Source organism: Sminthopsis crassicaudata, chromosome 3 (assembly GCF_048593235.1).
Source record: "Sminthopsis crassicaudata isolate SCR6 chromosome 3, ASM4859323v1, whole genome shotgun sequence".
Classification (NCBI taxonomy): Eukaryota; Metazoa; Chordata; class Mammalia; order Dasyuromorphia; family Dasyuridae; genus Sminthopsis; species Sminthopsis crassicaudata.
Window position 1 is genome coordinate 637408651 of NC_133619.1, and position 15575 is coordinate 637424225.

A 15575-nucleotide genomic window follows, 5' to 3' on the forward strand; every position below is an offset into this window, starting at 1 on the left:
TGTTACTGTCCAGACACCTCCCCCCTCCACATGCACACACCTGTTCAGAGAGAATCTGCCAGCTGTCTAAGAAGCAGCAGACCTGGGTGGGGGGAGGGGGAGAGAGGGAAAGGGACAAGGGTGGGAGGCACTGGGGCCTGGTGGGGAAACCTGGGTCACCAAAGCTCCAGCAAGAGGATCTGAGGATCTCCATGGAGGCCCGAGGCAGCGGAGACCCATGGAGGCAACTCTTCGTCCCTTTAATCCTTTTTTTTTTTTTTTTTTTTTTTGAGAAAATCAGGGTTAGTGGCTCTCCCAGGATAGTAAGTGTCTGAGGTCAGATTTGAACTCAGGTCTTCCTGACACTACTTAGCTGCCCTTGCCCAACAATTCCAATTCACTCAAAAGTCAAGACATAACACTATGATGTCATCAGTCCTCTCCAAAACAAAAGACAAACAAGAACAATACCACCACCCTATCACCACTTCTAGTATTATTACTATCCCCACCACCATTCTCACTACTACTACTACTAGGCCTATTATTCCTCCTATTATTCCTATTACTCCTCCTCCTCCTATTACTCCTATTGCTACTACCACTATTCTATTTCTACTACTACTACTATTCCTCCTATTCCTGCTATTACTATTACTACTATTACTTCTACTGCTACTATTGCTATTATTATTTCTACCTCTACTAGTGCTATCTCTACTTTGCCTATTACTATTATTACTATTACTACTACTGCTTTTACTACTATTACTCTTCCTACTCCTTTTACTGCTACTACTATTACTTCTACTACCACTACCTCTACTACTACTATTATTACTATTACTACTACTACTACTACTATCATTTCTACCTCTGTTACTACTTCTATTACTACTTCTATTTTCTACTATAACTATTATTTCTACTACCACTACTACTCTAATTCTAATTTTACTACTATTACTACTTTAGTTCTACTATTTCTATTACTATTATTTCTACATCTACTACTATTATTCCTACTGTAACTATTATTTCTACTACTGCTTTAGTTCTACTATTACTACTACTATTATACTATTACTACTTCTACTACTATTATTTCTACCTCTATTACTACTACTATTTCTACTACTACTACTACTACTCTAGTTCTACTTTTACTACTATTACTACTTTAGTACTACTATTATTACTATTACTTCTACCTCTACTACTATTATTTCTACTGTAACTACTATTTCTACTACTACTACTACTACTCTAGTTCCACTATTACTACTATTACGTCTACTACTACTATTATTATTATTACTTCTACCTCTACTAGTGCTATCACTACTATTTCTATTACTATTATTTCTACATCTACTACTACTATTCCTATTGTAACTATTATTTCACTACTACTTTAGTTCTATTATTATTATTACTACTAGTCTAGTCCTACTATTACTACTACTATTATTACTATTACTACTGCTACTACTATTATTTCTACCTCTATTACTACTACTACTACTACTCTAGTTCTACTTTTACTACTATTACTACTTTAGTACTACTATTATTACTATTACTTCTACCTCTACTACTACTATTCCTACTGTAACTATTATTTCTACTACTACTACTCCTCTAGTTCCACTATTATGACTACCACCACCACTACTACTACTACTACTACTACTACTACTACTACTACTACTACTACTACTACTTTTAAAAAAGAAAGATATTGTATACACCCAGGGTGGCATTTAGGGTACTCTATAATTTAGTCCTAACTTGTTTTTCCCATCTAATATCCCACTATCCCCCTTCACATACTCCAAGCCTTGGAATCAGAGCCACAACAATACTAGGAAATTGTTCCCAGCGCACTCACAACCTCCAGCAGAGCTAACAGTTAGCAAGAGTGATGCTGCTGGTTGTTCACAGTTTCGAAAAGGACCTTGTGAGGTGATGTCCTGGCTTGCACACAAATAGGAAGTTACCAGATATCAGGCTGGGGGGGGCCCCTCCCTGGGAGCCTTGAGCTCCATTCCCACCTCAGGAGGGTGTGGTAGCCTCCTCAGAAGCAACCCCACCCTGAAGTGCAGAGTCCTCAGGTTCTCTTTCCCACCAAGGAGTAAGGTTTCCTCCTTTCTCTCCACCATGGGTATGTTTTGTATCCTTACATTGGTTATGGTTTGTAGAACTCGCTTTGGGCCCAAAAATCTAGTTAGGATTGCCTGGATTGGACTGCTTGCTGTTCCCTGGAATATGCCTGGATCCTTCCTGCTTTGCCATTCCCTTTTCTCAGAATGCTCTCTCCTGCTCTTCCTCTTCTCCCGTTGAAGAACCATCATCCTTCAAAACCTCTCCAAATTCAAGTGTCACCTCTACCATGACTACTCCTCTTAGTCCAACGTGGCACTGTGAGCTACCTTCTCTGAAATGCTGCAGCAATCCATTTGTCCTGACTCTCACATTTGAAAACTTATCTTTCCTGGTAGTATCTCATCTCTAACTGACAATTCTACATGAATGTCCCTCAAACTCAGTAAGCCCCAGACTGAGATCATCATCCCTGCTCCCAGTTTCCATATTCCTATTTAGAACACCGACAGGCTCTCATTCACTCAGGGTTATTATCTCATCATCATTCCCTCTCTCTTAGCCCATCATATACAAGTTGTCAATTTAACATTTATGTCTCCCCTACTTGGCAAATAGTAAAATTATATAGTAAAAAAAAAAAAAAAAACCTCATAATAAATACTTTTAAATTTATCCTTGCTAATTCTGTCTCTACATCTTTTATAGTCATCCCTTTCCAATGAAATCTGATTCACTCCCAGGTCAAGATTCCATGATGTTGCTGTTCCTCTTCGAAAACAAAAACCAAACAGGTCACTCCCTTTCTTTGTCACTTAAACAGGAATCTTTCTAGTTTGAGCTCTCTTAGTTTCTCTTCTAGACTATTGAAATAGCCTCTGGATGAAGTTCCCTTGTAACCTCTCTCTCTCCTTCTCCAATCCGTCCTCCCCACAAATTCCAAAGAATCGGTCGGATTGTGTGACTCCCTACTCAAAAACTTCTAACGATCTCTACGGCTTCTAGGATAGAAGCTCTCCATGCCCTGTCTCCAATCTCGCTTTCCAGCCTTTTTGTACATTGCTCATCTCTACTCACTCTATGGCCTGGCTGAGCTGACAATCTTGATGCTCTCCCCATGTGATTTTCCTTCCCCATCTTATCTCTGTGCCTCTGCCTCAACTGTTGCTCATCCCTGCCATTCTGTCCCTCCCCATTTCCCCCATTAGAATGTCCCACATCCTTCATGTCTCAGCCCAGGTACCTTACAAGGCCTTTCCCAATCTTCAGAGATGATAGAATCCTCTCCATAATCCAAGGATTTGGACTCACTTTGAATTCACCTGTTATGACCAGAAATTGAAACAAGGTGCTAATGTTTATGTACTTAATTCACACCTTTAAAACATTAGACTTCACATATATAAGGAGGAGTTCACAAGTCCACAAAAGGACAAGCCCATTCTTGGACTTCCGGGAGATTCACAAGTGAGAAGCCCACAAGCCCACTCTTGGAGGCATTCATTCCAACTTCCACCTTTGTGCTGGATGGAGGCATTGGAAGGACAAGAGGCTGAAGCTGGCAGAGTCAAAGGACTAGCAGCAAGAGCTCTGGGAACTAAGGAGAGAGATAGGCCTCTAAGAAAGCTAACCAGGAAAAGATTCAAGACTTTGAAGGAGAAAATAAAGCATCTGGACTTTAATTCCTGGCTGAATTCGGGGTGATTATTAAACTGACCTGAAATGAAGACTGCCTCCAGAAGCTCCCCAAGAAACCTGCTCTCAGAGAACATTATAATTTTAGAGAAGAACATTACATTCACCCCTTTGGGTAACTGTGTTTCCCACCAGGATCCTTGAGTTCAGAAAGTGGTTTTGTTCTTACTTGTGTATCCCCAATGTCCAAACACATAGTTGGTCCTTAATAAATGCTTATTGATCTAATATTGATCTAATTCTTAAACATCTTTAAGGACAGGGAAGGCATCCTTGTGTTCTGCTGGCAGGGGCTAGCAGCAAATGTTTTTTATGGAACTGTAAATGTGGAAGGGTGAGATATACACAAACACAAAGAGATAGAAAAAGAGATGGAGAGAGAGAGACAGAGAGAGAGAAATAGAGACAGAGACAGAGAGATGGAGACATGTGTATAGTATCGGCATATGGGATACCAAGGAGTAAGAGAATGGCAAAATGTCTTTGCAGATGATTTGATGGTATACTTAGAGAACTAAAAACTATTAGAAATAATTCACAACTTTAGCAAAGTTGCAGGATACAAAATAAACCCACATAAATCCTCAGCATTCTTATATAACACTAACAAAATCCAACAGTTAGTTACAAAGAGAAATTCCATTTAAAGTAACTGCCGATAGTATAAAATATTTGGGAATCTATCTATGAGCAAAACTACAAAAAACTTTTCACACAAATAAAGTGAGATCTAATCAAATGAAAAAAATATTAAGTGCTCTTGAATAGGTTGAACGAATATAATAAAGATGACAATACTACCTAAACTAATCTATTTATTTAGTGTTATACCAATCAGCCTCCCAAAAAAACTATTTTAATTACCTAGAAAAAATAACAACAAAATTCATCTGGAATAACAAAAGGTCAAGACTCTCAAAGGAACTAATGAAAAAAAAAAATCAAATGAAGGTGGCCTAGCTATACCAGATCTAAAACTATATTATAAAGCAGCAGTCACCAAAAACATTTGGTATTGGCTAAGAAATAGACCAGCTGATCAGTGGAATAAGTTAGGTTCACAGGACAAAATAGTCAATAACTTTAATAATCTAGTGTTTGACAAACCCCAAAACCCCAGCTTTGGGGACAAGAATTCACTGTTTGACAAAAACTGCTGGGAAAAATGGAAATTACTATGGCAGAAACTAGGCATTGACCCACACTTAACACCGTACACCAAGATAAGGTCAAAAGGGTTCATGATCTAGGCATAAAAAATGATATTATAAATAAATTAGAAGAACATAAGATAGTTTACCTCTCAGACTTGTGGAGGAGGAAGGAGTTTGTGATCAAAGAAGAACTAGAGATTGTTATGGGCCAGAATTTAAAACAAGGTACTAAATGGATTTGAGGAGACAATGGTCAAATCTCGTTTAGCATTGATTTAATCCTACAACAAATAATGGTTTCCTAGTGATAGAATGATTGGTGTATACTCAGGATGGAACATATAAGCTAGAAGCCTCAGCCAGATAGGGCCTGAGAAGCTTTCAGAGAGCAGAGAAAATTCGGAGAGATTCAGAGGACAGAAACAAAGGATTCTTACAAGGTGTTAAGTCAGTGGAATTGATAAAGACAATGGAAGTCTTTACCATTGTAAAGTAATGGTACATCTACTTAGTACTTACTATAGTTTCACAAGATTCACACATAAAAAAGAGACTATAAACTCAGACAAACTCCTCCAGAATGAGAACTGGAAGACAGAGACCATGGTGGTGGTCCTCCTACCTGCCCCTTAGAAACCAAGACACATTCAGGAGGACCTCAAGAAGCTGGCAGAGGCAGAGAACACAAAGGATTGGTGGCAGGAGCTCAAGCTCTCGGAACCAAGGAGAGAGATAGGCCTCTAAGAAAACTAACCGGGCTCCGGGAAAGGAGACAAGACTTTGAAAAAAGTAATAAAGGATTTGAACTTTAACTCCTGGCTGTACTTGTGGTGATTACTGAACTTAAAAGAAGGCTGCTCACTGAGACCCCAAGAAACCTGAACAAACAACGAACAAACAAGAGATCATTCTTGATCACAAACTAGAAAATTGTGATTATATCAAATTAAAAAGCCTTTGTACAACTAATGTAAACTGTAAAACTAATGCAAACAAGATTAGAAGGGAAGCAATAAACTGGGAAAACATTTTTACAGTCAATGATTCTGATAAAGGCCTCATTTCCAGAATATATAGAGAATTGACTCTAAATTATAAGAAATCAAACCATTCTCCAATTGATAAATGGTCAAAGGATATGAACAGACTATTTGTAGATGAGGAAATTGAAACTATTTCTAGCCATATGAAAAGATGCTCCAAATCATTATTATTTAGAGAAATGCAAATTAAGACAACTCTGAGATACTACTACACACCTGTCAGATTGACTAGGATGACAGGAAAAGATAATGATGAATGTTGGAGGGGCTGTGGGAAAACTGGGACACTGATGGAATGGTGGAATTGTGAATACATCCAACCATTTTGGAGAATGAATTGGAACTATCCTCAAAAAGTTATCAAACTCTGCATCCCCTTTGATCTAGCAGTGTTACTACTGGGCTTATATCCCAGAGAGATCTTAAAGAAGGGAAAGGGACCTGTATGTGCAAGAATGTTTGTGGCAGCCCTTTTTGTAGTGGCTAGAAACTGGAAAATGAGTGGATTCAGTAGGAGAATGGCTGAATAAATTGTGGTATATGAATGTTATGGAATATTATGTTCTGTAAGAAATGACCAGCAGGATGATTTCAGAAAGGCCTGGGGAGACTGACAGGAACTGATGCTGAAAGAAATGAGCAAAACTAGGAAATCATTATATACTTCAACAGCAATATTATATGATAATCAATTCTGATGGATGTGGCTCTTTTCAACAAAGAGATGAACCAAATCAGTTCCATTTGTTAAATACTGAAGAGAACCAGCTACACTCAGCCAAAGAACTATGGGAAATGAGTATAAATCACAACATAGCATTTCCACTCCCTCTGTTTTTGTCCGCTTGCATTTTTTATTTCCTTCTCGGGTTATTTTTACCTTATTTCTAAGTCCGATTTTTCTTGTGCAGCAGAATAACTGTATGGATCTGTAAATACATATTGTATTTAACTTATACTTTAACATATTTAATAGGTATTGGTCTACCTGCCATCTAGGGGAGGGGGGTGGGGGGAAGGAGGGGAAAAATTGGAACAGAAGGTTTTGCAATTGTCAATGCTGAAAAATTATCCATGCATATATCTGGTAAATAAAAAGCTATGATTAAAAAGAGAGAGAGAGAATGGCAAAGTGGCAGAATCACAGATCAGAGGGTTAGGAGAGATCTCATTGGCCATTCATCTAGTGTGGCCCATATACCAAAGGAGTTCCCATTCTAATATACCTGACAAGTCGTGCTTCTGTTTCACCTTGGAACACTTCTGATGGCTGGGCTGTTTTTTCCTGCCATCAAGCCTCCATGGGCCACTTGGTAATTTCCACTCCTTGTTCCTGGCACTGATCTCTAGGGCCAAGTAGAACAAAGCTGATTCCTTCAGCACAGGGCAGCCTTTCAAGTACTTGGAGGGCTGATCACTTGAAATCTCAATTCTCATTCTGATTGGCTCAGTTTTGTCTACTGAGCACTTTCTCTATTGTCTCTCCCCTCTAACATGGCTGGAGGATAAAACACTCCACTCCAGCCAGAGCCTTCCTTTACAGAACACCCACAACTTTCAGCTTTTTTTGGTTTAATCTCCAAGGAATGCCTCTCTTTGCTCCTCAGCTCCCCGTTTTTCAGCTATTCTTTATGTACTATCTTCCTCCATGAAATTATAGCTTCTTTGAGGCCAGGAACTGTCTTTTCTTATTAATCTCTCTAGAGAAATGAGCCTCAGACACTTAATAATTGAATGACCCTGGGCAAGTCACTTCACCCCATCTGCCTCGGTTTCCTCATCTGTCAAATGAGCTGGAGAAGGAAATGGCAAAACATTCCAGTACATTTGCCAAGAAAACCCCAAATGGGGTCACAGAGAGTGAGATGGACAAAACTATGTGCCTGCCACACAGTAGGTGCTTAATAAATGTTTATTGAATTGAATTGAAAACTAGCATGTCCTCCTTTAGTCTTTTCTTCTCCAAGCTGAACTTGCCCAGTTCTATTGATTGGTCCTCCTTTGACATGGATTCAAGGCCTTTTATCATCTTCACTTTCTTGCTCTGGACACTTCAGTTGATCAATTTTTTCCCTAATCCACACTACTCAGAACTAAATAAGGTCTGACAAAGGGATATTTCAAAAGAGCTATTTTTCCCCCTTCCTGGAATCTTATTCAGTCTTTTTCAATCATGTCTGACTCTTTGACACAATTTCTTGGCAAAGACACTGGAGTGGTTTGTCATTTCCTTCTCTAGCTCATTTTACAGATAAGGAAACAAGAAGGGGGTAAAATGAAATTTAAATTCAGGAAGATGAATCTGGGGTTCTCCTAAAAGCAGATTGTATGAGTAAATTGCATGAGGTTTTTTGTTGGCTCCCACTCCACTTCTGACTCATCTTGAGCTCCCAGGCCATTATATACCCAGGTCCTTTTCATAACAACTACCTCTTTTTCTGTTTCTGTTTCTGCGTTTTCTGTTTCTGTTTTTCTGGAGCTGATTTTTTACCTTCTGGTTGGTCTCCCTGCCTCAAACTTTTCTCCACTCCAATCCATCCTTAATTCAGCTTCCAAAGTGATTTTTCCAAAAATAGAGGATTGACCATGGTACCTCCATATTTGAGAAACTCCAGTAGTTCCCTAGTGCCTCCAAGATCAAATATAAAACCCTCTGTCTGTCTTTTAAAACCCTTCATAATCTGGCTCCTTTCTATCTTCCCAGCCTTCTTACACCTTATTTCTTTCCAAGAATTCTTATCAATCAGAGATTCTGCTCTTTGCTCTTCCTTACATAGGATGCTCTATTTCCTAACTCTATGCATTTTCTCTGACCATTCTCCATGCGTGGATTCTCTTCCTCCTCATCTCCATGCCCTGGCTCCCTTCAAGTTACAGCTAAAATCTCATCTTCAAAAAGCCTTTCTGATCCCGCTTAATTCTAGTGCTTCCCCTCTCTTAATTATTTCCAATTTATCTTTTGCATATCACCTGTTTGTACCCATTTTTGCATATTGTCTCCCTAATTCAAGCCCTTTGTGGACAAGGATTCTCTATCGTTAATTTTTTTTATCCCCAGTATGATACCAGGCAGGTAGTTAACACTTGATAAACATTTACTGACTTGAATTTCATCTTTCTTGATTCAGCCCAACGGTTTTGCCTCTCAGAAATCCATTTGGATACTGACTCTGTCATCCAATATATTAACTTTCCTAACTTTGTGTCTTCCACAAATTTGATGAACATGCCATCTAGTCCTTCAAATAAAATATTATTCTTAATAATTAATATTAAACAGCTTAGAATCAGGTACAAATCTCTAAGATATTTTACTGAAAACTCCCCATTATGATGACACTAAACTATTCACAAATACTCTTTGAGTTCAGGTCATCCAATCAGTTTTGAAGTCATCTATTTGTATTTTTTTCCAATCCCTATTTTCCCCACAAGAACAGTATCAACAGGGATAACTGGAGCCCGCTCAAACCAACCCACAAGATCTGATTGCTAAATTTTCATTTTGAGCATTTATCCTTTGGTCATTTGCAATGATTTTCACTATCCCATCTTTAGAAAATATTCACTCAAAAATAAGTGGGGTCTACATCCATGCTAACTGAAAACTCTTTCAACATGGCTGCCAGAGTGTCAAGATTACTGCTGGGCTGAGTTGATTGAAGAGATTTTCTGACTCGGATTTATTGGCCTTAGTACCATAGGTATCTACTAGAGAAGAAAATATTTTGAAATTTTAAAAAACAGTCTTCTGGAGTGTATTGCTTGCCTTACAAGTCAAACGAGTTTCTATGAGATAGTTTTGACTGTATGAATATTTCAGTATTGATGTCTATTGATCTTCTCTACCAATTATTCAACATGGAGGCTACATTGTGTAATGGAAATCAACCATTGCTACAAATAAGGTTTTGGTTAATTGTTTTGTTGGTTTCTACACTTAAGAAAATGATGAAAAAAATGTTAATTTTAGATTAAACTTAAAAGTGTGTCCTGCATATTTGGTGGTGAGAGGGAAATCTAGTTGTTAAATATTTGCTAACACACCCCTGAGAAGTTCTGTAAAATCTAGTATCCTCCTCATCTATCAGTTCAGTAGATGAACCATAAAAATGAAAATCAAAGAATAACAAACCATAAAAAATATAAAAGAAGGTTGGTCTGGCAGTGATAGGCACATGATGAAGCTATCTTAGCTTTTAGTCATCACCACTTTCCTTTCTAGACATCCTTTCCTGAATATCCCCAGAAATCAAAGAGCAGTTCTGTAATGTAATTAGAACCAAAGTATAATATATACTTCATGGTATCTATAAAAATATATCATGGCAAGTGGCAGTAGAGAGGAAGGTAAGAAGTGAAATATAAGAGCACCTTGAAATAGGATGTGTGAGTGGGAAGTTCTAGACCCTGATGGGTCTGGATAGAATACGGAGGAGTTTTTCTTCATTCTAACAGTACGGAAGGCTCCAGGGATATGAGGGGGAGATGGCTTAATAGGGTACCTAATGGACAGAGTCCAAAAAGAGTATGTATGTTTGGAGACTGTGAGGGAGTCTTTGGTATATAAGAGGAGAGAAAACACTCAGTAGTTCAATCTCCCTCATTTTACAGGTGAGGAGAATGAGGCCCAAAGGATCACAGGATATTGAATTTAGAACTAGAAATTACTCCGGAGGCCAAGGGTTATGTTCCAAATTCTCTCTGAAACCTCTAACTTACCAGAAATTTTAGAATAGTTCACATATTCAAGTTGGGTTCCAAAAAATTAGTAGAGCTTTATCTTTTTCTCATACCATTTAGTACTTTACATTATCCTTAGTTATCAATAACATCTTGTAAAATATTTGGAGTGTTACCAGAACTAGAACCACTGTGTGGTTGTAGGTGCCAGTGCTCTAGGCATGTTGGTGATATCATTACACAATGTAGCCTCCATGTTGAATACTTGGTAGAGAAGATCAGTAGACATCAATACTGAAATATTCATACAGTCAAAACTATCTCATAGAAACTCGTTTGACTTGTAAGGCAAGCAATACACTCCAGAAGACTGTTTTTTTAAATTTCAAAATATTTTCTTCTCTAGTGGATACCTATGGTACTAAGGCCAATAAATCCGAGTCAGAAAATCTCTTCAATCAACTCAGCCCAGCAGTAATCTTGACACTCTGGCAGCCATGTTGAAAGAGTTTTCAGTTAGCATGGATGTAGACCCCACTTATTTTTGAGTGAATATTTTCTAAAGATGGGATAGAGAAAATCATTGCAAATGACCCAAGAGACACAACTAACCCAGATATGTCTCCTTTGCCAGCACCATCCATTTGATTGGTTGATGCTGCCAAGAATCAGGTTGAAACAAAGCCAATTAAACAGAGCTTTTTGTTTTGTTTTGTTTTGTTTTGTATTCCAAGCATCTAATTGGTCTCAGATTTGATGACGCAATTGTCTTTTCAGACAGGAAGCACTGTGTTTCATGGTGGTAAATGACATAGGTAGGCTTAAAGTCCAAGTGAAGAATAAAGGAGAGAACAAAAGTTTCTGTACATAGGAAATGCTTTCTATGGTCTTGATAAAGAGGAAAGAAATTCAAAGCATGGTATAAATATTGGGGTCACTGTATTTTTTTACTTCAATGCCTGGGAATTTCAGGCCATCAAAAATACCAAAATTGCCACCGGTCTCAGTGTGCTATGAACTATTGCTGATGATAGATGTTGAGAAATATCTGTTCTTTGACCTTAGAGTGACTTTTTTGATACTCCATCCTTACCACTAAAGATGAGATTTTTAATTCAAGTCATAGATGAGTATCTTCTATGTATTAGCCCCAAAACACCAAGAAAAATAAATAGGCTATCCATTGGCTCCATATAGTGTGGGATGTTCAGAGTGCACCCTCTCGTCTAGTATTGAGAGTGGCCCTCTATAAAAGTTTTTACTTATATCACAGGTAGAATATTTTGAAGAAATAAACATCGACCTCTCCCATGGTATGTTGGACCTAGTGGAAAATGCCAGAAGCTGAAGGGAGGTAAAGAGGATGAGGGTTTTTGTCTTTTTTTTTTTTTTTTTTTTTTTTTGGTTGGTTGATTGGTTTTTTAAGATCATTGGATTTGGCAATTAAGAGACAACAGTTTGGGTTGAATGATGAGGTTAGAAGTCAGACCACAAAGAGCTGAAAAGAAGATGAAAAGGAAGGAAGGAAGGAGAGGTGTTCTATCTTATTAGACAGGAAATTATTGAGAAATTTAGCCACAAAAAGAAGAGAAGACAAATATTTTTTAAAAATCATTTTACTCTAACCTGGGAAGGAAAATACTGGACATCAGTAGAATTAGAGAAGGTCTGCAGTCCTGTTATTATCAGGAATGCAGGGGAGGTTAATAACAATGTCTGGTGGATTCCCAACTGGTAGAACAGCCCCGTCCTGGTCAGGTTAGCTGGTCCAATCTCTCTTGCCCTTGGGTTATTTGGTGATTGATGCCTGATCTTTTGATCTGGCTGCTCATCATCCTCCTGTTTCAAAACAGTGAGATCCCGAGATGTAGTGATCTTTATTTGATGATGAGAAACCCCCAAATCCACATAACTATCATCATTTTATAATAGTCCCACAGTCCCCAAATTGTTCTTTGTTGCAGATTTCTCCAACAATAAATTACAGTATCCTGAAAATATTCATATTCAGATTAGCTTTTTTTTGGGGGGGGGGGAGAAAATGCATCTCTCCTAGATCTTGCTAGATCTTTGTCACGGTCACAAGCATCCTGTGAGTGTCCCACAAGGCTCTTTCCAGGACCCTCTCTTCTTCTCTTGGATATCTCAGCAGCATCTCTCATCTCCATGCAGATCATCCTCAGATCTACTTATAATAATAATAGAACTAATAGCATTTCTGTAGCACTTTAAGATTGACAAAGCACTTTAGAAATATTATTTGAATACAAATATTTACCAAGGCTCAAAATTTTGACCCTACATCCTCTCTTACCCCTCCTGTTCAATCTGGTGCCAAAGCTTGTTGATGTTACTTTTGCAACATCTCTACTATATGGCTGATACCCCCCTCTGACACCCCTACCCTGGTGCGGCTTTTACCCCCTGGAATCTGGATTATCACAATAGCTTTCTTCAGACTGTGGTCCGTCCTCCGAGTGGCTGTGAAATTGATCTTTCTAAGGCAGGTCTGCTCAGCTCACACCCTGTTGTCACCCCCCTCCCCATTTAATGTTCCAGTGGCTCCTAAGATCAAATAGGAAAAAGGGGGCAGCTAGGTGGCAGCTAGGTGGCGCAGTGGATGGAGCACCAGCCCTGAATTCAGGAGGACTCGAGTTCAAATCTGATCTCAGACACTTAACACTTCCTAGCTGTGTGACCCTGGGCAAGTCACTTAACCCTATCCTCAGGGGGGAAAAAAAAATAGGAAATCCTGTTTTAAAACCCTTCATGATCAGATCTCATCCAGCCTTCCCTATGCTCAAGAATACCCATTCCTGGAATTTTCTCCCTCCATCATGTGATCTCCTTCAGAGCCAGGTAAATCCCACCTTCCATAAGAAGCCTTCCCTGATTCTCCTTAATAACGTTCTTTCCCTCTAAGATTATATTCTGTAAATATCCTACTTAAACAGTTGTTTTTCATGTTTTTTGCTCATTAGATTGAGGGCACGATATTATTATATCACCATCATTATTATTTTGCCTTACTTCGTATCCCTACAACTTATTAGCCCAATGCTGGGCATATAGTAGATATTTAATAAATGTTTACATCCGCGCTCTTGCCTCTGAGCTGCCTCCAAATAGTTCCTTTTAGGGCTTATTTGTACAAAAATATTTATAGTAGCTTTTTTTTTTTTTTTTTTTTTTTTTGGCTGCTGAATTGGAAATTGGGGGGGGGGATGCCTATTTGTTAGAGAATGCTAATAAGTCATGGTATATGATGGTAACAGAACTCTTGTGCAGTAAGAAATGGCCAGGGGAATGATTTCAGAAAAACCTGCTAAGACATAAACAAACTGATTCAAAATGAAATGGGACAGATCAGGAGAACATAGTACACATAGTAACAGCAACTTTGTAATGATGAGCTGTGAATGACTTAGCTTTTCTCGCAATGCGATGACCCAAGACCCTTCCAAAGGACTCAGGATGAAAACTGCTTCCTGTGCCTCCTTTTTTGGCACCTTGGCTAATGGAAATGTTTTTCATGCTTTCATATCTATAATGGTCACATTTTTTGCCTTTTCAGTTGGTGAGGAAAAGGACATTTGGAACCCCCAATTTTTTAAATGAATATTTGAAGTAAAAGATTTATTATTTTTTAAATATAAGTGTTTCCTTTGTAAAAACAAATACAAATAAATCATTTTAGTGCATTTGTCTGAGGAGCTTTTTTTCTTTCAGTTCCTCAGAGCTGTCTCAAACTGCTTTTCTCACACACGGTTTCTTTTTCTTCCCTTTTCCATAAATAAGTCTATGCTAGAAAAGGCTCAGTACCTTAGTTATATTCCCAGACTGAGAAGCATTGCCTTCTCGCATACAGTAGGCGTCTAATATGTGTTGTTTGAATTTTCAGTTTTCCTAGGCCTGGGGTCCAGAAGAGCTTGGCGCCCCTCCCCCATATATGCTACTCTTTCTCTTAAGCCAGGAGGGATGGTGTTGGCCACCCCAGAAACGAGCTCTCCGTGCCCACAGCTCCGTGCTGCACCCCACCCAAGGCAGGGTAATTGTGGTCACGTGCCCCACAGAACTCAAGCCAGTCTACATCCTCCCTTCCTGCATTGGGGTCCACGAAATATGGGGGTGGGGAGGAAGGAGGAAAGTAGACCCCTATTTTTCCTCCCCACCCCCCACATGCCGTGGGTAGGAGGTGGAGAAGACAGCGATGGGGAGGGAGGGGAGGAGGAAATGAGAGTAAAAGCCTCAAGGGTCTGGGACTAGAGGGGGCAGCGAGATGTTCACTTAACACTTCCTCGCTGAGAGACGCTGCCTCATTTAACATTGCCTCAAAAAAAAAAGGATACGGGGGCACCTGTCAGAGTGTGGCGGGATGAAAGGGGTAGGGGTCAGGGGTGAGTCTGGGAGGTCAGGAATGTGGGGTGCAGGTTCAACGTGGGGGCGTCAGGATGTAGGATTGAGCTATACGGAGTAGCGGAAAATCACAGCTTATGGAACGTGAGCTGGAGGCCGAGAGGGGATGTCCCCGAAGGGGGCGGGGCCAAAGGAAGGTTAAGGCTCCGAGTGCCCCACCAGGCTGGGCTTGGGCACACAGCTTCCTCCCATCCCCCACCATGGGGGGCTTGTGGCACGAGACTCCCCAGACCTTCCAGTCCCTCTACCCCCCCACCCCGTGCGGATTGGACCGCCTCCTTCGAGGATTGGCCGGCTAGTTTTGGCGGGAGGGCAGTGACCTCCGAGTCCCCCCATCTGAGGCCGGTGACACGATTGTCTCTGGACTTTTCCAGCCTCTCCTACTTCCCCATGCTGATTGGTCAGCTCTCGGCCACCTCCCTCGAGGATTGGCCGGCTGGGTTTTGGCGGGAGTATGGTGGCCCCGCCCCCTGCTCCCTCCCTCTCTCCTCGCCACCTGCGG

The 15575-nt window shown here is 39.8% G+C and overlaps 1 protein-coding gene across 1 annotated transcript in view; it reads right to left on the reverse strand.

Annotated features, from left to right (window-relative positions):
* GRAMD1A (GRAM domain containing 1A) overlaps positions 1–7309 on the reverse strand; it is a 35057-nt gene extending 27748 nt beyond the window's left edge. The window contains exons 1-2 of the mRNA XM_074306817.1: positions 7201–7309; positions 3326–3404 (exon numbers count right to left, since the gene is read on the reverse strand). Coding sequence (XP_074162918.1) covers positions 3326–3372 — 47 coding nt within the window. The 5' untranslated portion in view covers positions 3373–3404; positions 7201–7309. The remainder of the gene's footprint in view (positions 1–3325; positions 3405–7200) is intronic.
* Between the last annotated feature and the right edge of the window lie 8266 nt (positions 7310–15575).